General features: G+C 27.3%; 1 protein-coding gene across 1 annotated transcript in view; it reads right to left on the minus strand.

Annotated features, from left to right (window-relative positions):
* Positions 1 to 213: 213 nt before the first annotated feature.
* Positions 214 to 26,302, minus strand: part of LOC107454271 (integrin alpha-PS1) — a 174,680-nt gene continuing 148,591 nt past the window's right edge. Inside the window, exons 5-25 of the mRNA XM_016071396.3 lie at positions 25,796 to 25,949; positions 24,394 to 24,598; positions 23,795 to 23,879; positions 23,017 to 23,122; positions 21,754 to 21,997; positions 20,647 to 20,751; positions 19,259 to 19,490; positions 17,368 to 17,517; positions 16,335 to 16,414; positions 15,242 to 15,389; positions 13,937 to 14,017; positions 12,611 to 12,690; positions 12,437 to 12,517; positions 11,208 to 11,310; positions 8,549 to 8,668; positions 7,835 to 7,894; positions 6,949 to 7,095; positions 5,716 to 5,835; positions 4,793 to 4,894; positions 2,427 to 2,555; positions 214 to 802 (exon numbers count right to left, since the gene is read on the minus strand). Of these exons, the coding sequence (XP_015926882.2) occupies positions 707 to 802; positions 2,427 to 2,555; positions 4,793 to 4,894; positions 5,716 to 5,835; positions 6,949 to 7,095; positions 7,835 to 7,894; positions 8,549 to 8,668; positions 11,208 to 11,310; positions 12,437 to 12,517; positions 12,611 to 12,690; positions 13,937 to 14,017; positions 15,242 to 15,389; positions 16,335 to 16,414; positions 17,368 to 17,517; positions 19,259 to 19,490; positions 20,647 to 20,751; positions 21,754 to 21,997; positions 23,017 to 23,122; positions 23,795 to 23,879; positions 24,394 to 24,598; positions 25,796 to 25,949 (2,628 nt within the window). The 3' untranslated portion in view covers positions 214 to 706. The remainder of the gene's footprint in view (positions 803 to 2,426; positions 2,556 to 4,792; positions 4,895 to 5,715; positions 5,836 to 6,948; positions 7,096 to 7,834; positions 7,895 to 8,548; positions 8,669 to 11,207; positions 11,311 to 12,436; positions 12,518 to 12,610; positions 12,691 to 13,936; positions 14,018 to 15,241; positions 15,390 to 16,334; positions 16,415 to 17,367; positions 17,518 to 19,258; positions 19,491 to 20,646; positions 20,752 to 21,753; positions 21,998 to 23,016; positions 23,123 to 23,794; positions 23,880 to 24,393; positions 24,599 to 25,795; positions 25,950 to 26,302) is intronic.

Consider the following 26,302-nt stretch of genomic DNA (forward strand, 5'->3'; position numbering starts at 1 on the left):
ATAGGCCAACCAATTGATAGCCATTAACAGGAACTGTGTCAAAGTCTATACAATAAAACAAACATTACAGTCTCAGCTGCCAATAAAAAGGCTGATAAAATATACATAAACTAATATACATTAATGCATAAATTCATTCATAAAGAATGTGTTTTAATTCCTTTACACAGCATTCTCAATAAAACTACTGTACATAAGTAAAAATAAAAAAAAAAACAATCCATTCATTCTTTATTTAGTACAGAAAACTAAGACAAATAGCATATAACTAAACAATACAGAACTTATTTAATAGGTACTACTAACAGAAACTAAAAATATTTCATTATTTGTTCTTTTCTTGCAAAACAATTTTCAAAGTGTCTCTGTCACACATCACAATGTATTTCGGATGAAAAAGCTTTACATCAATCACTTGACATCTCTAAAATAATGATTAGATAGATGGCAGTATAAATGGCGATGAAAATAAATGAAAACAAAAATGATCAAACCTGTTGATTCTGGCATTGCAGTCAAGATTTTTGTTGTTGAAATATTGTACAATATTTTGTACATATGTACACATTTTTTCACATGATTGTAGCGCCAATATATTTATGGTGCTCTCAATCCATTAACATTAAGGTCTTTGAGTATATAGGCTTTTATTTTTAATATGCACATCACAGATTTCTTGATTGAAATATTTAAGAGACCTAAATGTTTATGAATAGGGATATCCATTCGAGTAAGGATCTCTTTCCTTTTCATGAAGCTCAGCTGGTATGTATTCAGGTTTTTTCCGCTTGAAAAATCCAAGCTAAAATAAATAAATAAAAAAGATGCAGTTTAAATTGGAAGAATTTTAAAATTTTGTCAATAAACTTTTTTTTATAGAAAAAAGGGGGAAAAGAAAAGCATTATATTCCATTAAGCAAATGGCTACTTTTATACGTATGTCAATTTAAATACTGTAAAAGTTAAAATTTTTGTAAAAGGAATTTTTAGAGAAAAATTGATATGAAATAAGAAAAATGACAAGCATTCCCTTTCTATAAACCTAATACAGTGCAACTTGTTGAGTAGACTACATGTCTATGTATTGTTGTCCCACAAGTGGTCAACTTACAAAGGTTTCACAGTATCAGTTTAATGAAAATAATATAGTACAAAGTTCATTCAATTCAAAATTGAAATTCTGAAAACTTAAATATTTTTTACAAATCATTTTAAGGAAAAAAGTCCTTTATAAGCCTAGATGTGTGTATTGTTCTATAAACAATTTAAGAATACAAACTTGTGCAATTCAAAATTCACTGGAAAATTTAAAAACTCTAGTCAAAAGTTATACTACAATAAAAACCAATTTACAGCAAAGTGCCATCATAGACAAGACTGAAACAGCTTTGTTTAAATGCCCAGGTTAGGTGTCAGGTGTTAGGTTTCTTTATTTGAATGTTTTACAATAATATAAGCAGAAATTTTTTTTCTAACTATATTTGAAATATTCCACAATTTTTTTTTTCAATTAAGCTTACTGCAACTCTAACGAATAATGATATAAGCCAATAAATGTTAAGTTTTCAGAAATTTTTTAATATATAAAATTGAATATTTTAAATGGCGAAATACAAAATTTGCACGAAATCAGTCCAATTTTGTATTTTGCCATTTAAAATTGCACTTTTTAAAATAATGTAAAAATTTGTATACCATACAATTCAAATTTTTTTTGATTATTACTAAATAAAAAAATATTTACTGAATATTTACTGAAATTTATTTATTTACTGAAATTTATTTATTTAATGAAAATTATTTACTGAAAGTTATATTTTGCATGGAATTGTCTTTGGATAAACGAACTCTATAACAGTGTGCAAAATTTTTTCAATTCACTTAAAAAAGTCCTTGATATATGGTGAAATACGCAAAAAGTAAAATTAACATTAAAGGGTTCAAACTTTGGAGTCTCATTTACTAGCTTGACCAAACTATTAAGATCACATTTTTATTTCGGGGTCTGAAATCTGAAGCTGTCGGAAATTTTTTTATGTTTATTCAGAGAAAATACGTTTTTGAGTCTGAATTCGTAACTTAAGATATCATCTGCACTTATCAATTAGCCTATTTGAGGTCATCCCCTTGAGCCATTAAGATTGAGTCCTAGAATGTGAAGATCTGATCATTAGATCAAAAGTTATTCAAGGTGGTCCATTTTTTACATATTACTATAAAAAATCTGCTCAAGTATTCTGTTTGTTTCCTGATTATTATTGAAGTTAAGCATTATTTTGTACACATTAGTCTTATATTTTTAAATTCGGTGTAAATATATGCGGTATTTTTGCACACTCATGATATGACAATCTCCCATTATTTTCTCTTTGGACAACTATAGTCATTACATCTATTGCAGAAACAAATAATGAAAGCGACCATACCTTCCAGAGACAAAATATAAGTAGTATGAGCAACAGAAGTCCACCACAAACAGCTAAGATAATAATCCAAAGGGGAACCTCTTCAGGTTTCTGATACAACGGAAGATCCGGCAAAGCTTTTGTCACAGCCTGCAATACACAGTTTAATAATTAATGAAAAAATTATTTATTAGCAATATTTCTATAAAATAGTTATTAACTACTATAAAAACGGGTTGCACATTTTAAAAAAACTGTATACTAATAGCAACTTTACCTCAAACATTTTAAGAACAAAGAAATATTTACAGCATGAAAACTAGATCACAAATACTTAGAATTTTATTTCTTGTAGATTACAGTAATCAATAAATGGAATATAGGTTTAAACTTAAATTAATGACATTAAATTGTTTATTAATTTAGAGATGTTTTAAATTATTTATTAATTTAGAGATATTTTAAATTTTTTATTAATTAAGAGATATATACATATTCATGAACAAAAAAAAATTAACAACATGAAAATTAAATCGCAAATACCTAGAAATTTATAGCTTGTAGGTTATAGTAATCAGTAAACAATTTAATACGGCTTTAAATTTAAATTAGAGACATTATATTATTTATTAATTTAGAAATATTTTTCCTATGTAAGGAAAATAAAGGGATCTTACAGGAATTATAAATATGAGTCCAAATGTTCTGAAATCGGAGAGCTATTTTTATACGACTGTAGTGACATCGGGAAATAATTTTCTGTGGTAATATAACTACGGTTTAAATTTTCAAAAGCATATAACTTTTTCTAAAGAATAGAATAGGTTTCATTACAATAAAAATAAATAACCGGTGTTTAGAAAACCGTAAAAAACACAGCTCGAGTTATCAAATAAGTAGGCAAAAAACAAAAGTTTTAATTATAAAAAAAAACAAGCTGTAAACTCTTTTGTTGCAGACCTCATGCCAGTGCAGTGCAACAGTTTCTTTTGTTGACTGTCACACGTCATATGCTGGTATGAAACAAAATTGCTCAAATAAAATAAAAAAATCTCAATATAACTTAGTACGCATTATGATACATATAGTCATGCTGTATTACATCTTTCCAGTCATAGTTACTATATAATTTTAAAAAGTGCTCTTTTGGGGAAAACATATTTCTATGATGGGACAATAACCACCAATACATAATTTCATGACTGGCAGACCATCTCTTGAAAGACACTTACAAAATTTTAAAAGAAATGTTGAAACTAAAATCTGTAATAGTTGATAAAAAATTTGTGAATTTTTTTTCTTCTAAAAAAGAAAGAAGAGTGTGTCCCTGCTTTTAAAGTATATAATAAGTTACACATGGATACTTAAACATTGAAAATAAGTACTTTAAAAAAATTTAGAAATACAATTTTTCTACAAAATTTAAAAAAATATGGAGAATAAATAAAAAAAAAAAACAGACTAATACAAGTGTAAGAAGAGTGAATAGAAATATCATGATGATTGCTTAAAAATTGAAATATCACTATGGTAATTCTCCACAAGGATGTGAGCTACTTTGAAGGTACAAGATGATAGTATTGATCCTCAGGCCGGTTGACTCAGCCTTTTATACCTTCGAACATGCTTGGGGACTAAACACTGAAGACTGAGATGGGCACAGTAGGCCTTGGCCCTCTATGGGCTGTCACACAACTGAGTATAGTTTAGATGATGGTATTGAACTGAACTGCTATTGTATAAAATTTATTTTAGTGTTATGGAGAAATTTTAAAACGGGAATTCAGTCACGTGTAAACTTTGCTCAACAAACAAAAGCTGTCTTTAAAGTTGTCTGCTTCTAATTTGAACTGCCATACCTCCAAATGCGAATGTATACACATGAAACACTAAAAGAATACACAAAATATCACTCCAATGGAAAGGAATAAATATTCTCTGCAACTTTCAATGCACTATATTTCAGGTTGGAAATTAAAAAAAAACATTAAACACGTAACAAAATTGCTAAGATTTGATAATTTCCTAGCAATTCTTAAATTAAATATTCATTGTCAAGAGAGTTATAAAAATATGAAGGTTAATTACAATAGCTTATGTAAACATGAATAAATAAATATCGACACGTTTGAAATAGCCTATTTATTATTCAAAACCATTTTGAACATGGGTGTAAATTAATCTTTCTGGCAAAGTTCATCTCCTTAAAATAGTGATTTCATTTTAAAGGCAGTTAGTAGTCATTACATTTAACAAAAAGGGATAAAGTAGTTGTAGTTAACTACAAAAAATTAAACTTTTGTCGACCACTACTCTTAGTATAATTTTAAAAAACTAAAATCTTTCATTAGTGGTGGTTATCAGCATTCCTGTATTATTTTACTTACAGAAGCAAAATCATTCTTAGGATCCTGTTGTATATCTAATCTGGGATCCAAGTAAATCTTGGCACGGGACACAATATCCACTCGATCAACAGTTGCATAATCCTGAAAAATACAAGAATACCAATGTACTAATTTACTCTACAAAAAAATAAAATCAATTATTAATTTCTTTTTAACGATCAATAGAAAATAACAGTCGATAAATAACAGTCATTAAACCAAAACTACAGATAAATGATGAAAGCCTTGAAATTGAAATGTAGTTGTTGGTGTGGCATAAAAGATTCAAACACCTAACGATCAATGGGAGGCAATGCTTGTGATAAGCGTTGATAAAAAATGAGAAACCGACAGTCTATTTTACGGGTATGGCAATAAGGGTCTAATCATTAGACTCTAATGTTACAGCAAGACAAATGCCTAATGCTTAATTAATAAAATAAAATAAAACAGCCTCTGACTCATTATGTTTTGATTGCACTTAATATTTTTAACCATTTATAAAAAAAAATACTTTTTTAATATAAAAAAATGTCTCAGTATTTAAAAGTAACATTAAAAAGTTTTTTCAGACAAGCGAAGATTTGAAGTCAAGCAATTTAATAACAAAAGTGTTTAGTTTGAGCATTACTCAAACATTCAAAATTCAAAGTAACGAAACCAAATGGTTTTCGCTTTAAAAAAATCAACAAAATAAAAAGTTATATCAAATTAGTAACAGTAAAATAGTCTAGAAAAACCAAAATGAGTAAACTATTAAATAAAAAGAGACAATATCATTAAAATACAATGGTGACTAATAAAACTCTACAAAGCTCGAAGTTCACAGATCTTAGTTAAAACTATAAGATGTAAAAGGAATAAATATTGATCAATAGAAAAAGTGATGAAAAGTTTTTAACAAAATAGAAATGTAGACAAACCTCTACAAAAGTCTTGCTCCACATTCTAGCCCTTATACTAATGAGAGCATTTTTATCTGGAAGTAAATCTTTGAAGATACATTTGAAGAAGTGGCATTTAGCAGTTCCTTCATCACAGTCCTAATTTTTTTGTTCAAAAATAAAAAAAAAATTATAAAATACTTGAAATAATAATTGAACTCAGAGAATCAAAATATTTAAGTTCTTTTCAAAATCAAATAAAAATTAATTTTTATATGTGTAACTGTGAATGGCTGAATTTGGTGGTTGTTGACTTCCACTGATGAATGTTGACAATCACATGTAGACATTTGGTTGTTGAATGTTGACATTTGGTTGTTGACACTTTGGTAAAGGCCCAAAATATATACTAGGTCTAGTTAAGTGCCAATGCCCTGTATACATTTGCCTGGTGTGCCCTACATCAATGTTTTCTTAAGGTCAAGTGCCACTGCCCATTATGCATTTAATTGGTGCTTTGAACACTGATGCTTCCCCTAATCTATCATCAGCACATATTAAAATAGCGAGTAAATATAATAATATCAACGAATAAATTAATATCCAATTGGATATAAAAAATATTTCGGACATTCATTACAGTGATTATGTGAGTGTTGACATTCATTGGTGAAAGTCGAGATTCTCTCGACTTCGATCATTCACGCTAACATATGCACATGTAATTGCATGCTTTGAAAACATTCTTATAATTCATTGCAAAACTATTCGTTTTTTAAAAATGCTATTGAAATATTATTAAAACATTATACTTAAACAAATATAACATAAACAATACAATTTTTAACACTAAATTGAATTTCAAAAAATAATTTTACGTAATGTCGTCACTTTAATATTAAAATTCATTAGCATTCATAGTCAACTATTTTTGGATAAAAATTTTATATTTTTACTATTTTCTGATAAATTTTTTGCACAATTCAGTGAATGTCCATTTTTAAAAACAAGATATTTTCAAAAATATGACAAATCGTTTTGAAAAGTAAAATATTAAGTTTTGAAACAAAGTAACACATAATGACAGTTGTTCTGAAACAATCTCTTTTAAACCTTGTAAAAACATGCATCAAGTTATTTTTAAAACAAATAAAGATATATCTAAAATTTAATGAATAGAACTCTGAATAGATTTTGATTATATTTACAGGAACCAATTCACCGTTTACAGATGAGATTAAACTAAGAAAGATTAATTTGTGAGTAACTTACCATTGTAGCTATGGTTAGAGTTCGAGGGTCCAATCGAATTTCTTCTGGTGCTTGAGCTTCATTTACGTCTCTTTTTGTCCTCAATCTTTCTGCTTTGATTGATTCAGTTTCTATCTCACGAATATATGGATCTTCTTCTCTTTTAACCTTAAATATCAACAATAGAAGATCATAAATCATATTTTAAACTGCCCCTACAAATCTGAGATTTATTAAAACTGATTTGAATACACAAATGTTTGTAAATAAGGCTATATAATTTAAATAATTTATACTTTCTTTTTTAGTTATTTAAGATCTAAAATAGTTTCTTTTTATTACTTGACTTTTATAAGTAATATATTTACAAAGTTATTAACTAGTTACTGTCAAGTGGCATATTTATAGAAAAAATCTTTTTTTTCTCTAATACATACATTTGATTGTGAGGAAAAGAAATTTTTTTGAAAATTTATGGTTAGATAATTTCAGTTTCAAATGTAACAATTTTTCTCAATATCTATTCTTTTTAATATTTAAAAGATTTTATTAAATGAAAAAATATTAATTAAAAGACAGTCTTTTTTATTCATAGAAGCAATCTTTATTAAGTTTAAAGGAATAAAGAAAAAAATGAAGTACTTATTAAATTTTTTATCAACATATAAAAATATATATTTACTAATATATTATTAGATAACAGATGACATTCCTTGCATATAAGAAAATTATAATATATGCTATAAAGAAAACTAATAATGAAAATTATAAATAAATGTAATATTAAGTAGAATATACAATTGTTTCAAAAAAGGTGATAGATCAAGCCAATTGCAGACTAGAAGATTTTGAGAACAGAATTTTTAATAATATTCAACGTAACTTTGAAGTAAATAGTTAAGAGTACCTGTAATCGTAGTGGATTGATTATTTCTTGGTCTAATACACAGTAGCCATTACCTTGCACCTAGTTTTCAAAAGAGAAATAGTTTATTTAGTTAAAGAAAGTAATAGAAGTGAACAATGCAGAAAAAAAACTGTGTGCACAACCTAAACACATAGAACACCTAAAGACGAAACTAATTTTATTCCAAAAAAGTGAAAAGTAATAAACAATTTAAAAATTTTAAAAGAGTCAATACAATTTTTAAAAAAAAATCCATTAGAAAGTGAAAATCAGGACTAATTGAAAAGTGAAGATAAGAAGAATAGGAGCTAAGCTTTCTAAAAATGTTAAACAAATGTTGTTTTAAATGGGTGAATTTTGAAAATTTTATAAGGCTTCGAGTATTGTGTTTACTGGTCACAACCTCTTCAAACATAGAGTTAAGATAAAGTTTTAATAAATGGGTCACTACTTTGTTTAATAAAAAATAATTATAAATTCAAGGTATAATATTCAAAATACTGAAATGGAGTTTATGACTTGAAAATTAAAGCAAAATAATTAAAAAATGATTGATAGAAAAAATAATAAAACGGATGTACAAGAAAGGTTTGATAACTTGAAAATAAAATATTTAATTTTCAAATTAAATGATGACTTCAAGAAAAATGTTTCATTCTGGAGTAACTGATGAAAGTTTTTACTTAATTAACAAATATTATTAACCTAATTTACCTTAGGAGACTCCATCAGGTATAATAACCATTTTCCATTTTTGGTGAAAGTTTCTGTCTGGTATGGCCACTTCACATGAATTTCAACCTCCTTAGCTTTCCAAGGACCATAATTAATAAGCTATAATAATTAAAAATGAATAATTATAATTACTATTCAGGTATGCCAAAAAAATTTAATTAATGCTGACAGTACAGTATACTCTCGATAGTTCGAACTTCAATATCTCGAAAACCATGTTAGGTCAACAAAATAAAATATTTTTCTTCTTGGCATTATATATCCATTTAATATTAATTTGAATTCCGATGACGAAAAGTTTCTTCTCAAAACCTTATTATGTTGAATTTTTTTTCACAATAGAAATTGAATTTTTTCGGAAAAATCATAATTATTTTTATTTTACTGCTAAAAATAAAATTATCATTGTTGTATTTAGATTTTCGTCAACTATCATTACATACATAATTATTAGTAGTTATTTTTATGTTTCATGACTCTACTTTTTAGAGTAATATTTCAGAATAAATTCTTCTACTTTTCAGAACACATTTAGTTCTAAACTTGTTATCTCGAAAACTCGCTTATTCAAAAATTTTTTAGCATCTCTTCAACTTCGAAAATATACTGTATTTAGCTTTGAAAAGCAAATATAATTAATAAATATAAATACTAATGAAAATATTTAAATCAAGTTTGTCTTTTTTTGAGGAATATTTTCATAAATTACTTTTGAAAAATATAAATAATGAAAGTTACTTTTAGAAAATTCATTTTAATTAAAAAAATGTTTAAGTATTTTTTTGTTTTGTTGATATTTCTAAGCAAAATTTAGCAGTGCATCTTTACTAATGCAAATTAGTGACTTTAATTGAAGCAGGACTTTGAAATAAGATAAAACGCTTCTTCCATCCACCCAGAAATGTCTTAATAGTTAAACAAGAAATGTGTTCTTTTTTTTACGTTGGGGTTCATTGAAAATAATAAGTTTAAAAAGGGTTTTATTTACAGCATTTTTTTCAAACACTGGAAAAAATCTAACTTTAAAATCAAGCATAATGAATTTTTTTAAAGCTAATTTTTCAAAAAATGTAATTAACTCATAAAAACTTGAACACTATTATAAAATGTTTTAGAAGAAAACATATTTAATGTCCTTAAAGGTAATGTTGGTAAACAATCACAATATGCCTAATTAACGTATCGATAAGCAAAGAATGCAAGCTTCATTTTCAAATAATACAATAAGGAAAAATATTAAATTTTTAAGTAAAAACTCTTTAAGCTCCATTATGTTTGTGAATATCATTTTTGATACTCAAATAAAAAGTAATTATTTAATTTATTGGAGTAAAAACATGTACATAAACAGGACTATGGAACTGTTGGGGAGGGGCTGAGGGGCTTTTAGCCACTTACATTTTATAAATGAAGGGACATAACCCTTTCTAAAACTAAAATTTTTCACTCTTTTGTGTAATTAAATTTACAATTAAAAAAATAGATCATTTTTTTGTGTCTGAATTCTAAAAAAATGTCTATATTCTAAGGAAGCTTTTAACATTTCTTTGAAGAAAGCTACAACCAAATCCCCCCCCCCCCCGCAGAGGTGTCTCCATTGGTGACTGATGGGGAAAATTCTTGCTTTCAAATGTCACAGCAAACAATAAAAAAAAAGAATGAAACAAAATTTTAAAAAAATAATGTCAAATGGGAGATAAATTATTTACAAGTAAACAATTTCTTTTATTGATTTTATTTTCATTATTTCAAATTAAAGTTGCGTTTGAAAATAAAAATCAAACGAAAGAAAATTTTCATGAAGCAAATTTATTTTTTGATTCAACATACCTTTCTCGTTTTTTTTCTCCAAAAGAGTTGCCAAGTTTGTTTAAACACTTATCATACTTTACAATTAGATTTAGTATACCCTCTCTTCATGCAAATTCGCCCCCTTAAACAAGAGGTCACAGCCGTTTTCACTTCTTCCTCATCATTGCACTGGTTGCAGTCAAAATGATGTTTGAAACATTGGAAAAGATGAAAATCACTTAGGGCAAGGTCTAGGTAGCATGGAAGGGTGGTTCAAAACTTCCCAGCCAAAAGAATCCAATAATGCTCGGAACTGAGCTGTAGCGAGAGTCATTGTCATGGAGTAGCAAACTTTCCTGTCAGCATGCCAGTAGGAAGCTTCGTAAACTTCACAAATCTGCCAGTGAATGTATGCAGCTGACTGGTTTTATGCCGACTAAAAACTCGTGACTGACTGTACCTCATATTTGCTAAACTTGAACATTTTAAAGACACAGAACTGACTGTACAGGTTACCTATACAGCTGTAACTGGGCACAGTTGTTCCCAAGGAATGGCAGGACATGCCGCAAGCAATTGTTGCGACGCAAGCATCACATATTAGTGTACACAACAAAACCACCCTTATATATATATAATNATATATATATATATATAATGCAAACAAAAAATTGAAAAATGAAAACAAATCTACTTATTTTGATTATGAAAAAAAAGTGTCCCAAAAGAGACGGGCTTCTAAACGTGCTTCTGCATCAATAAAAAAAAAAAGTACAATAGTTACCAATTATGTACTTTCAAGTTAAAATATGTCAAACACATTTCAATCATTTTTGGAAAAGTTTACCTCATAGGTATGGATAATTAAGCTACCAATGTCTTCTCCAGTTTTCATATTTTCTTCTTCAACAAAATGTTCCCCATAAACAACTTGTTCTGGATTTGAAACACTGAAACATAAAAAAAAATAGTTAATTATAATAATTAATTAAACCTTTAAAAGAAAGAAGGATATTTCTGCGCGAAAATAAAGGTTAAAAAGTAGACACAAGAAAGGATATAAATAACATTGATATAGTGGAAAATGGATAATTGAACGCTGACAACAATGCTAAAAACATTTAAACAAATGTAATAAAAGCAAATTTGGAAGCTTTGGTTTTGGCAAGTTCTTGACTAAAACAAAGGAAAATTCGATAAGAAAAGACTTTAAATTATTGAAACGATCTTCTTCTCTGTCAAAAACACTTCTTTGATAGTAAAAAAAAAGATACGACAAGTGCTTCCAAATTAATGAAACAATTCAGAAACTTTCAAAAGCCTAAAAATATTATTTTTTGAAACCTAGCAAAGTTGTTTATGTCAAAAGGATCCATAAATTTTAAGTATCAAAATTATTATTATAATTATTTTTTTCTTTTTTAGTTTTAAGGCCACTAAATGTAAAGAAATGCTGTTCCCTCAACAGATATACTATATTTGAGTAGGGTTGGTAAGGTCTGAAAAAGTAGAAGATTGAGCAAATATTAAATCTAAAGAATTGAATGCAGGAAATTAAAGTTAAAAAAAAATTAAATCCTTGCAGGCAGACTAAACAAAAATTTTCTTTAATTTACTATTTTTTAGAAATTCATGCCCTCTATTATTTTAAACAAAAAGAGATGAGAATTGCAAAAACCAATTAAATTTCTTATATCTTATGATTTTTTCCGTTTTTGTGAGAGGCTTCAACTACATTTCTGTATTTACACTAGGAAAAATCCTTGAATTGTTTCACTTATGCTATCAACTTTAGATTTTTTTTCATTAATTTTAATCCTATCACTAAAAAAAAGGCAAACATTTTTTGAAGAACAATTTTGATACTTTAAAAAAGAGTTGTCCTTAAAATCCAAACTGATTTTACAACAAAATAAAAAAAATTAACAAAAAAAAAAAAANAAAAAAAAAAAAAAAAAAAAAAAAAAAAAAAAAAAAAAAAAAAAAAAAAAAAAAAAAAAAATCTATAATTCAAAATCAAAGAAATTTATTTTTGCGAGTGCTTAGAAAAACAAAGTTTAAATAAAAAAAATTTACCCTCTAAGTTCTAGTTCAGCAACCCTAACAATATCGGCACGAAGAACATAATCCTCTTCAGGTGCTACTTCTATGCTTGTTCTAAAAAATAAAAACAAATAAATAACTTTTCAATTTTCAAAGATAATTATAAATAGTAAGAGTTGGAACAATGAGAAAGTTTTACAAACTTACGTATTGGCTTTTAAAATAAATTTCAGCTGCTTTTCATCATCAGAAACATTTCTAGGGCTAAATCGAATTTGAAACTCAACCTGCAGAAAGAATTCAGTATTTAATCACATATTAAGTATTCACAACAATTTAGTCATTTTGTATAATTGCACTTCGCAACAATACTATTTTAAACATATTACGTATTATCAAGAAAATAGTAGTAAAAGAAATCATACTTTTTTAAGAATCAAAGCTGGTATTATTTATTAATACTTCTCAAGGCAACTGAGACAAGAAAAAAAATCCATGGAAGAACAAACTTCTTTTCAACATGTAGTAGTTAAAATTAATTTGTATTAACTACCGAACGAAAGAAATCTCATTCTTTCGGAAAGGCATAGTTTTATTTTTCTGTGAATAGCGTTTTAATAAATATTAGATAGTTAAAAAATAATAAGAGATAGTTAAAATCTTGTGGCATGTTAGAGAATGTACTGATAATGAGTCTAGCCATCATTTACAAGAAATATATAGAGATTTCCAAAGATATTATAGTTTGAAAAACACTGGTGTCAACTAAAGAAATTAATTCAAATAAAAGAAATTCACAAAATATTATACATAACATTGTTCAAAGTTTTGAACTAATAATCTGCCCCATAAAACAAATAACTAAAAGAAAACCCATCTCTCTCCGTTTTTCTCTTTTTAATATGAACCTTATTTGCGAAGGAACTTTTTTTCCCTTGCAATTTTTTCATTTAACATTCATGTTATAACTCTAACATAAATTATATTTCTCAACAAACACATAAGTTTACTCAGTTTAAGGAAATATTTAGAATTTAACACTTTGAGAAAGGATGAAGAATGTCTGTTGTCATTTAGTAAAAAGGTTGCAACATACAATTAAACATACTTTTGCAACAAAGAACTGAAAGAAGTAGAAGTAAAAAAATTGAGAGTAGCCAGGTTGCTATTGGTTATATTCATATATTCGCTACTACTCAATCTTTTTTCCCGAGCACTCAGAAATTTCGACAAAAAGTATAGAAAAAGAGCGGAATAGCTGGTAAGGTAAACAGCAAATATAAATTTCATAAATTATAGGAGGGGGAATATTGCTTTTATTTTGTACTTTTCAACATATTTATATTTTCAGTCAAATTTGAAATGCTTTAAAATCTCAATCTGGCCCATTAGTCATACACTGTGCATCAGTGAATTTAGTACCAATCAAATAGATGCTAAAACGAAAAATTCTTTGAAAGAAAAAACACATAATAAAATGTTAGATATTAATTAATCATAAAAATTCTCCATTAATATTGAAAAGATACTTACAAATCCCTTGTTCATTGGATTTCCAATTTCGCACTTCAAAACGGTACTGTTGTGAGGTACACATTCTATTTGATCTCCTTTCTAGGAACACACATTTTAAAATTAAATTCATAAAAGCAACAACAAGATGAAAAAAAAGATTAAAGCACAGAAAGTTTGAAACTCTTTACATATACTAAGCAGTATAATAATATAATACAAGAGCGAATTGTTAGAAGAAATAAGTTCCATACAAAAAATATCGATTTATAAATACTCCACAAACACTAGTATTAGTAGTTGTCTTGTAAAGGAGTATGAATGTTAGAAAATAAACAGTGTATGATTTTTATTTAGATAATATTTTAGTACATAAGTAGAAAAAATTGACACAAAAGACATAATTGGGAAAAACATTTTTAGTTAAAATTTCTTACAACGTTTGTAATTTGTTATGGTTGTATTGGTTTATATTGTGTATTTTAGTTTCAATTTATACTACATTTGAATACCTAATAACAACAAATTTTTTTTTTTTTAAATATCACTTAGTTTGAGCAAAAAATCTTGCTTAAGTATAATAATGCAATGAAAGCTGTATTGGTATATTGTAGTGAATTTGCAAACGAATTTTTAAAAGACTTTCTTTATGTTTATTACCATAATTCTAAAGACAGATGGATGTAATACTATTTCATTACCTATTTACAAAAACAATAAATCTAAAAAATCTTTTTTCATTATTTTTTGATGGCCAAGAAATTGTATTAGGTTTGTTTTTTTCCAGTCTTGATGGTATTTTTATCATTTTTGTTTTTATAATTCAATATATTTATTTCCCATTCCACAAGTAGTTCAAATTTGTTTGAGAAATAGCATCTAAAAATTATCTAGGTAAAAAATAATCAAAAACCGTCAAATTTGGAATGACAGCCACCCTCTTAACAATCTATTGTAGAAAAATTTTACATCTCTATTTTCGAACCATAAACAATAAAATAATATAAAACTGTAAAAACAGAAAGATACAATATTTCAAAAATATTACTTTAATATATTTTTAATATTTATCATTTGCTTTATTTATTTATTAACTATATTTATCTATTTATTTATAAATATTACTTAAAATTTACACTTTTTTATATCATCAAGTTATTATACTAGGTTTGTTTCTTTCCAGTCTTGATGCTGCTTGGAATATTATTTTTATCATTTACGCACGTAAGAAAATAAATAAATAACAGCATATTACATAAAACTTCAGTAACCAAATAATAATTCTTCAAAACATGAAGTTTCGTGAAAAGTTCCAATGGTACTTACAATAACTTTGCGACCAATATAGCTGACTGTGCTGGGATGAGTGACGTAGAGGGAGGCATCATAAGCAGGCTCTTTGTGGTTGTATAACACAATCGACAGATTTACCAATTGTTGACCCAAATGAAGAACAGGGACACCATTTTCTTGCCTAAAAAGAATAACGTCATACACATTACAACATTTAAGTGTAATTAGAGGGCTCTTCCTTTGCAATTTTAGGATATAGGTTAAATTAATTTTTCTATCTTTTTCCCATGACAAACTTCACTTATAGAATTATAATAAATTTTGGAGCACTCTCTTGACCAAACTATAAGGACCCTATTTCCCAGATTGCGGCTACCATGGTTTGGGAGTTAGATATCCGAATTTGCACAAAAAAAGGTACGTTTAATCAGAAAAAGTACGTTTTTGTACCTGATTTTGTAACTTAAAATATCGTTTGTACTTATTAGTTAGTACATTTGAGGTCATCCCTTAGAGCTATTACGACAGAGTCCTAGAATATGAAAACCCGATCATTAGATCAAAAGTTATTCAGGGGGGATCCTTTTTTTTGGCGCACTGTACATCATTGATATAGTGAAATATGAAAAAAACAAAACAAATAAACTTTTTTATATCAGGAAGAATAAGCATTCTTAATGAATAGCCTAATTGAAATTTATAAATTCCTTCAAAATTATAATTGGGAATAACACTAATAGACGAATTCACATAAAATAATTAAGGGAGGAATCTAACATTCTCATAAAAGCCAAAACCTTTCACTTGGTAAGCCAAATAGCAACATTAACATAAAAAAATTTGATTAGATAGAGATTATTAGATAGACAAAATTAATTATTTTTTTAAAATTATTGTATTTATTTGTAGGATTAATAAAATTTTAAACAAATCTTTGTAAAAAAAAATCATTATTTATTTTTAGACAACAGTATTTATAACACAGGCGCAGGAAAGTCTTTTTAATTTACGTGACACAGTAAAACATTTTCATGTGCATAAAAAAAATCCAACTGAGAAAAAATTATAATTGATTTTAATATAAAATTAAAATAATTAAATGAATAGTCTAATTTAATCAACTTACTTTGGAAGATTCAATTCAGCAGTAACATGCAGATCTGATTCACAAATATCATTTGACCCACAATCTTTTAAAAATTTGGCCTGTTGAAAGAGTCAATCAATGGTTTGAGAAATTACTATACATCAAATCACACATTTTATACATGGTTTATGGTTAGATAGATAATATATACTTTTAGAATCCATGTAAGAAATGAGGTGAAAAATGCGCTCAAGAGAGGAAGAAATAAAAACTTTCATGAAATTGGCAAAATCACAAGTGAGAAAGGTTGAAATAAAAAATTTCAAAACCAGTTTAACTTGCCTAAAGAAAAAAGAAACTGCCTTTCAACTACTCTTTGTTTCCTCTGGCAGTAAAAGAAGTTTTGATGAAATTAGAACAAAATTCATCAAAAGAAGTTTTGATGAATTTTGATTATTTCACTAAAACTAAAGTCGTAAAACATAAGCTTTAAGAAATTATGGTGAAAGCAGATGGAATTCAGTTTAATTTCAGTAGATATTTGTTTAATTAAAAATAATTTAAATTTTTTTTATTCAAACATTTCTATTCTCTTTGCAAATAAAACATGATTTCTCCCATACTTCTCACTGTTTCCCTCTTTATTTATAATGGTTTCTACAAATCGTAGATTTTTTTACATATGCCAGCATATTCCAACTTCTTACTTAAACATATAGGTGCTGCAAATAAAGCAAGATTTGAGGATACCATGGTAATAGAGAAGGGGAAAAGTGTGGAGAGAGGGGTAAACTTATAACTTTGAGAGACCTATTCCATTTACAAAGAGTATAATTTAGCACACATTATTAGTGCAATGATAAACACTGAAATTTTTAAAAAATTCAAATGATAAAAATAAATCTTTTTAATAAAAATAACAACACAAAACATACACAATTTGTCGGTGGAATGATAAATATTGAATTTCTGTTTAATTCAAAGGATAAAAATAGATAGCAAGATATTTTTTTGTATAAAAATAAAGACACAAAATATACACAGTTTAAAATAAAGAGAATCAAATGATTACCTCAAACACTTTAGATGCTTCTTGTTGATTCAAAATAGGATATTGATTAATATCAGGTATAGCCTCTCCTACTTTGGACATTCTGGGTTCTTTTTGGATTAACGTATAGGTGAGTTTAAATTTAATAGGAGTTTGAATATCAGTTTTTTCCTGAAAAGAAAAATAGCTATTTGAAAACCATATAAAATCTTTTATTTAGTTAGAAAAAGAAATTTCAGCACATTTTTCTAATGACCAAAGGTAAGATTTAGATGACTATTGCATCGTATGTATTTTTGGACGCTTTTGTAGCTCCAGGGCATTTTATTTATCCTAGACATTATTACGCCAAACCTTTACGGAATTTCTCTCCGTGATTTGGTTTACAGTGAAATCCTTCATCTTTTTCTTGATTAGGAGATTAGTATTGGCAAGAGGGACAGCTTTTCTTGACAGGATACAAGCTCCCTGTTCGCAAGGTAGTCAGCTACTTCGTTACCAGCAGACTACCTTGCAAAGCACGGAGCTTCTATTCTAGATTTCACAAGATCTAAAAATTAAAAAAATAACAAACAAACAATTTTTTGAGCAAATTGATTAAATTGGCATACTAGGTCATGAACCAAAATGCAAGACTTAACCAAAATATTGAATAATTCCCATAAATCTAGGTCAGTAGAAAACAGGGTACATAGCCAAATTATTCTATAAAAAATAAGCACCTTTTAAGCACTTTTGAAGCACTCAAAATATATTTTTAAGCACTTTAAAAAATATCATAATTAGGCAGGGTTGGAAAGTTTTTGACAATTGACGGTTTTATCTTGTTTTAACCGTCACGTCTAAAAACTAAATAAATAAAACCTTAAGACATTGTTTTAGACAATTGTCAAAAATCATGAAATTTTGAACTATGTAATACGAATGACGTTTTCATACGCTACGGACTAACAATACACCGAAATAGATTGGGGTTGAATTAATTGAGAAAACGGTTAATAGAACAATATGAACTGTGTCTTTTTGCATTGAAGCGAAAATCAACATAGTAAAGGAAATATCTCATTTTAAAAAGGGGAAAATTAAGCATTTCTTAAAAACACCCAATGAAAAAAGCACCTGTAAGGGCATTTAAAAAACGAAAATCAAAAATAAACACCTATAAGCACTTTTTAAAAACACTACACATCCTGGAAACATAGTAGTGTTGAAAGACTTCCACTAAAGAAAAAAAAATATCAAACCTACGATTAGAATTTCAGTTGTAGGGAATATAACTCTTTGACTCCACACAGATCTTTAATGTTCGTAAAGTCGAAAGTTATGCTTGGCTTATCCAATATAACTAACACCACGTAGGAAAGAAATTTAGCAAATAACTCAGCTATTATTGTCACAATAAGATCTCTGAGATTTGGGAAATTTACTTTACTAACACCGGGGTGAACGATGTTATCAAATTTATTGAAATGTTCAGCGATTTGGGAACTTCAAGGGATTGGGGTTCAGGATCTTGAATATATTTTTTAAATTTTTTTTTCATCCAGCTTGAACAGAGTATAATTTTTTTTTTGGATAATTGAGACAGAGGGATAAAATTGTTTTGATATCCAAGTTTCTGTATGCTTATTAGTTTATAAGAGACACACAAACCATTCATTATTATATATGTGAAGAAAGTTTTAAATAATCCCAAACTAAAGTTTCCGCATTTTTAACTAATTAAATGAAAAATATTTTAGTGAATCTCTTTTTTTAAGCATAACAGGTAAAAGTTTTAAATTATAAAGCAACAAACAATACATTATTTTCAGAAATTGAACCTTCCAACAGAAATTCAATTTGTAGACATTGAATCTAAAAATAATGTTTTGTAAGTTCATAAAGTTATGACAAATAACATAAGAAATACCTTCAAGTAGACAAGCTGTCTTGAACAGTGAGGTTCGTAAAGGGAGACACCACGGATGACTAATTCTTTTTCAACAACATTTGGTGCTTCAGATTCAAGGGACGCCTTAAACTTTGCTCGATAGTACTTTTTTCCGGTAAATGTTTCGGCTTCTATTCTGTACCGGAGTTTGATGTATGTGCCGTGAGATAAGACAGATGAATTGAACTGAAAACATGCCTCAAAAGAAAAGCTAGGGGAAAAAAATGACAGTTACAAGAAAAGATAAATAATAAAACAATAAAGATACATGAAATATAAAAAGCTTTAACGGAGACTTTTTATATTGATTCTTTGTTTGAATTGTCTTTAATTTATTATTCTGAACAAAATCATTTCCCTTAATAATTCACATTCTGTTAAAAAAAAATTCAAAACCATATATCACACATATACACTATCTGGAGCTTTATGTGAGGATTTTATAATTTAAAACAAATTGATGACAATACGAAATAATGCAATTTTCTGTTTAAAAAACAACTTTTCTGTAATAATGTTTATAATTTTCCGTATTACAGTAAACAAAACATACAATATATATATATATCAAAAGTAACATTTCCCCAACAATAATTATAAAAAATTATTATACATGTTAAACTACTTTTAAAGTTTGCAAAAGTGTCCAAAACATTCCTTGAATTTAACTACATAAAAAATTAACTTATAGCCATGCATAAAACTAATGGGCACTTTCAAAATTCAAAAATTTTATTAAAAATACGGTATTTTTTACATATTAAAAAAAATTCGGAAAGCAAAATTAGATCATTAAAAAAGAAGGAGAAATTAAAACTTTTCTTTAGTTTTCAAAAGCTTTCAATAATTCAACAAAACACGATTTCATACATATATAATAAATCCAGTTCCACTCCTTCCTATTAGAACATAACTATAATTACAATTAATGAATTAAATTTTTAAAAAAAAATAGAGTTATAGATTGAACTCGTTCATTCTCATACCATTGGAGCTTGCACTATAAAACTATCAATGAACCTGAAATTGTTTTCAAGTTATACTAAAAAAGTTTTCTGATGTCATATTTAATCTTTCAAGAAACCAAATTCAAAAACAAACAATTAGAAAACATCAAAATTTTAATAATTGAGTCATTGGAATTATGCTTGAAGAGTATATTATACTACGTAATAAGGACAAAAATCTGGATCTGCTAGCCTATAAAGAAGCGTTTTACCTTTCTCAAGTAAAGTGATCACCTAATCTTGAAAAGCTAGGTTGTTTTTAGAAGAAAAAAAAGGAGTTTAACTTGCTACACTTTAAAGACTAACAATTGAGCGTGAGAATAACACACTCATTTCTACAGTAAGAAATTTTAAGCGTACCAAACCGAAGAAGAATTTTGGTCTTCCAAACATCCTTTGACTTTTGGATCTATGCTTGAAATGTTACCTTCAACGTGAGTTATGATGTCAATAATAGGCCTAGATCTGAAAAAGAGGATAAATTAAAATTAAAACGATAGATAAAGGAAGTTACTAACACAAACAAAAAAATAATTAAAAATTCTTAACAACTTAAGAGAAAATTTTTAAAAATATAAAGAACTATAAAGTAATGAAAATCTCTTTTTGTTGGTTTGTTTGTTGACATCACATTAGATTGATTGGTTGTTTGGTAGCTAACAACTGATTGGTTGCTAGCAATGGTGATACAATATTGCCACATGCACACACTACACTACCACAATTTAGATTGGAAGGCAGACCTTCCTCCCATTGACTTTACCCACTCCCACTAAGAAGATTCTTAAAAATTAGAATGGGCCAAACAGTTCAACAATGATTTTTTACAGATGCATAACCTCTGTAGCTTTGTTATTTTGAACCCAATATAGAAGACAAAGGAATTCCTGGATCAAGTATTGGAAGAAATTTACCTTTGTGGAGGACTTTTTGATGGAACAAGCCTGCATTTGCATTACATGGTGAGGAAAACCATGAAAAACCTTCCACGGTCACGGGACTATAACACATGATCCGTCTACCACTGAGGATATTTTACGCGCACTGTGGTCGGTGCAATTCAATAAAAATTCGAAGAATCCATGATCCAAACAATACAATATTGTTCTGAGGGAATGTAGCATCACCCGATAACCAGCCTTGAACATGAGTTAAGCCCTGGTAAGGGATAATATACCAGCAAATATCTATTTCCCTCCCAGATTACGACTCCCCCCAATCTTTTAGGGGTCAAAAATCCAAATCTGTCTATAAAAAAAGGTATGTTCATTCCGAGAAAGTATATTTTTGTGTCTCATTATGTAACACTGTCTGCACTAATTAATTAGCATATTTGAGGTCACCCCCTCGAGCCATTAAGATTGAGTCCAAGAGCATTAAAATTTGATCATTAGATTAACAGTTATTCAGGGTAGTCCATTTTTAATTTTGCGAACTGTTACATAATTATATTTTAAGATAGCTCACCTAAGGAGAACAATGCTATCACTTTCATAGGCTCCAACTAATAAATCGGGATATCCATTGCTATCGAGGTCCATCCCTCCAGACAATGAGTAACCAAAGGTGCTGAGGTCTCTTTTGGACCTCGCTTCCTTAGCCAGGTCCTCTACCCTAATAACCTGAGATGGTTCAGTTATCAGACCCGATTCAGACCCTATATAGATATAGACAGCCCCTCTCTCATCATATGGAGCACCAATGGCCAAGTCTAAAAAAGAATGAAAAATTTCATTATCAGCCAGTTGTAACTTTTTTTATAGAGATCACTTGAAAATTCTAATAATGTAAACGATTTCCTTTGAATTATTTCATTTAAATTAATAAATTTAGTAATTAATTAAATTAATAATTAAATTTTAAATAACAATTAAGTTTAAAATTATTAATTATTTTTAATTGCTTAATTTTTATTAATTACTCAATGTTATTCTCAAAATACACAACAGGGTAAGCTTCTAAAGTGAAGAAAGAATTTTCTGACCTTTCCAAGTAAGTTTAGGCAGAATTTAAATATTATAAACGTTTTCAACTAATAAAATATAAGGTTTAAGTTTTTGAAGCAATAATGCAACATAAAATTTATGTTTATAAATAAACATAAAAATTAGTTATAGATTGAACCTAAAATAAGTGTAATAGCAATGAATAAATTACATCACTTAGATATCTTCTAAATATTATCAGCCATAAATAAAAAAAAGTCATATGCAATTACATTACAAAAGAGTCATTATGAAATTTGAATAAACCACTTAATAAACAAATTCAATTCACCTGAAATTTTAAATTCCCTTAAAATAACGTTTCAAGGATGATTACAGCTTTCATATGTAATAAACAATACATGAAGTTGAAGCACCTTTTTTTTAGAGTACATGGAGTGCATTTTGGCAAAAAAGTGGCAATTAACAATTTTTAAATGTAATTTTTACATTTCATAACCCAATGACCTGTAGAAATTATTAATCTTGCCCAGTATTATGAAGCACAAATTATTTCTAAAGATTATATTTTGAACTATTAAAAAATTATTTAAAACAATTTTTTTTTCTTTAACAAGCAGACAGATACAAAAAATTAATTTCAATTATCCAAATTTGTGATAGACTAATAAATTAATAAGTGTAACGTTTAAGACCACCTGTTTCTACAAAATTTTATATTTTAGTGCTAAAAATTAAGTAAATAATTTAAATATCTAAAAATATAAAAATAATTTTATATTACCTGGGTAACCATCTTTATTTAAATCACCCAAATTTGCAACAGAGAGACCAAATTGTGAATCAGATTTTCCAGTCAGTTTGATAGGTTCTGTATCTTCAGTTATGCCCTATGCAATAAATAAATATTTTCAGTTTAAAAGTTGATAATAAAAATCAAACATAAAGGTAACTTATATTTTAATTATTTGCACAGTAGATATTGTAATAAGCAAATATAAATGCATGATTTATTTAACATAATTAAAATCAACTGCAACCTTAATTTCTTAAATAAAATTTTTATTTAATGGCAAAACATTTGTCATTATTTTGTCATTCTTTAAGAAAAGTTTAAAAAAAATTTGCCATTTTAAAAATATTTTCTGTAAAATATGATGAAATTAATATTTAAATCGAAGAATAATTAATAAGCCACTCTTAAAAGAAAAAATTATAACTTAAAAAACATCTTGATCTGTTTCATTTTATTAAGTAAAATATACAAAATAAACAAAATGAAAAAAACCGAGCTAACAATTCTATAAACAAAATATATTCAACTGTTGCAAATATATTTAAAATCATTCTTCACAGGTTTCAAATTAAAGATTTCAGTGAAAAGTACCAAGTGGAGTTTTGAAAATGTTTGAATTCATGAGTGAGTAAATTTATTAAAATTTACAATAGAGAGAAACGGAATTGCAGTTATGCATCAATTATTTTTTATTTGTATAACATACTTTTTAAAATAATTTCATATTATTTTTATAAATCAAAAGAAAACTTCTAAGCATACTTACAAATTCTGAATTCATGTAAACATAAACAGCTCCTCCAATACCTTTAGAATAGTAGAATGGTGAACCAACTACAAGATCTAAATAGCTGGAAAATAGTAAGTATGTCAATAAAATTTTTTAAAAATACAAATAAGACTTTTATTTTCTGTGGATAAAAATCAATCCATAAAAGTCCGAAAGGTATATTTATTAGTAATTGCAAACATGGAATGTGAATATGTTTTGGCGGAATAATACATTCATAACATAAATTCAAATTAAAAATACTTTAAAACAACAAAGCAAAAGCACAACAACTTCACAATATTACATAACGTAACGACTTCATGTTAACTTAAATTAATTGTTCAATCTACAAAATTAAAACTATAGATTACACATGTGTTTCTAATTTATTTTTCTTCTTTACATAACGATTCCCATTCGCATAATTAACACATTTTTTTAAACAGATCTTTTTTTAACATACTGCACTGATGCAACTTTCAAAATTAATAAATAAAACAGATATTGTAAAAGACATATTATAAGAGCTTAATATGTCGTACGAAACTTTTAAGACAGGTACAAAATTAATAAAAAAAATTTAACAAACTCACCCATCACTGTTAACATCGATAGTGGCCAAAGAATAACCATAAGATGAGGCAAATTGTTCTCCATTGAGTACCAGCTCAACTAAGAAGATAGTATCCTTGCCTTTTTTCTTAAAGAACACAACCTGACCCGTTCCGTTACCCCTGGGTGCACCACCAACGAATGACGTCTCATTACCAAAGAATTTTCCTGATGTAACTGACATTCCTATATTTTAACAAAAATGAACAAAATGAAACAAATTAATCTAATGAGTTATTTTTTTTTGTGACCCCTGGGACAGCTTAGAGGAAGACCATGTTAAAAGATAGTTATAAAACAATCTATTCTGCAAGGTCTTTAATAAGGTAGTTTCAAATGTACAAAGATGCTAAGTAAACACATTCCTGATGTTTCTATACATTCTAAAGCTAATTTTCTTAAAACAACTAAAACTGAAACTCATCACTCTTCAATTATGCAGATTAATAAATAATTTAACTTTCAAATGTAAGTCATAAAGGTCCGAAAGTTTAGTGTCAATGTAAGTTAAAGTTATGGAGCATTGTTGACCCATAATGTAAAAAATAATATTTCTTAATATTTTTATGGGTTGATTAGTTTTTTTATTTAAATCAAATGAGGTTGTCAGTTTCTACTGATTGATATTCATCAGCTGTAGCTAACTAGCATATAACAAAATTATAACTATAAATCATTAAAATAACAATTCTTTTTTTAATTGATTACAAAAATCTGTGTTAAGTTTTTGAATCTGCTACAACATTTAAAATTTTAAGGCTAATATTTTTTAAAGAAATATTTTCCTTCAAATTTTCTGGAATGAAAGCACAGAATTTAGCTTTTTCAAAATAAGTTACATCACAATAAAGTATGCAAATTCTATGTTAATGTGCATTGTTAATTAAGGTGGATTTTAAAGGCTTAAGTGAGATATTTCAATAGAAAAAAATTCCAGAAGGAATATGATGAGCAGTTGATTTACCAGTAAATATTTAAAGACAGCAAAATCACAATTGTTTAAGTAACACTATTTTTTTAAAAAAAGAAAAGGTTACGAGAGTTTTAATTTTACAAATACATATTTGCAACTTTTATTATATTCTTTTTCTATGCAATAAGACATTTTTTACAAATAATTGCATTTTATCAAGACACAATAAATAGTTATGCTTAAAAGCATCAAATGTACATTATTTCACTTATGTTTAAAGTGAGTATATTAATATTATTTGGTCAAGGATCTTTATCAAATACTACTTCAAAATTCGCAACATGAACAATCAAAATAGCATATTGATATATATAATCGATGCATTACTTTTTTTCACTTAGTAGCTTTTATCGGGTTTTTTTTTTTAAACATTTGGTTTAAGTATTTTAATAGCAAAAAGCACTACCTACCTAAGTAACTATACTTTTCAACTGCAGCACCATCGTCTAAAAGGGGACCATATCGCCAAGTAATGTCAGCACCTAATTCAAATTTGATGCTATTTGTAAACACTGTGCCTCTCCAAGTGAAAGGTCCAGGAGTACCGATTATAAGTTTATCATCCTATTGAAAAAAGGAAGAAATTATTAATATTTATTAAGTTTGAATGGTTCTTTGAAAATATACTACAAATAGAAATAAAATTTTAATTCTCAGTGTCTTGGAACAACATTTTAAACTTGTTTTAGAGCAGCGTGGAGTGCTTGCAAGTGACTTAGTGTGAGTATCTCAATCCTGATGGGTTGTTTAAACGTGGTAGTTGCTTACGTTAGCAACTGTTCTTCCCATTCTTTTCCGTGTAAGCCAATCCGTTAAGTTTCAATTCTCTTAAGTGCTAAGTTTCAATTCCATATTTTTTCACAAAGATTTCAATTCTTTCAAATTTTATTTAACACAAAGACATGCACGAAGCCGTG

This window comes from Parasteatoda tepidariorum, chromosome 10 (genome assembly GCF_043381705.1).
Source record: "Parasteatoda tepidariorum isolate YZ-2023 chromosome 10, CAS_Ptep_4.0, whole genome shotgun sequence".
NCBI lineage: Eukaryota > Metazoa > Arthropoda > Arachnida > Araneae > Theridiidae > Parasteatoda > Parasteatoda tepidariorum.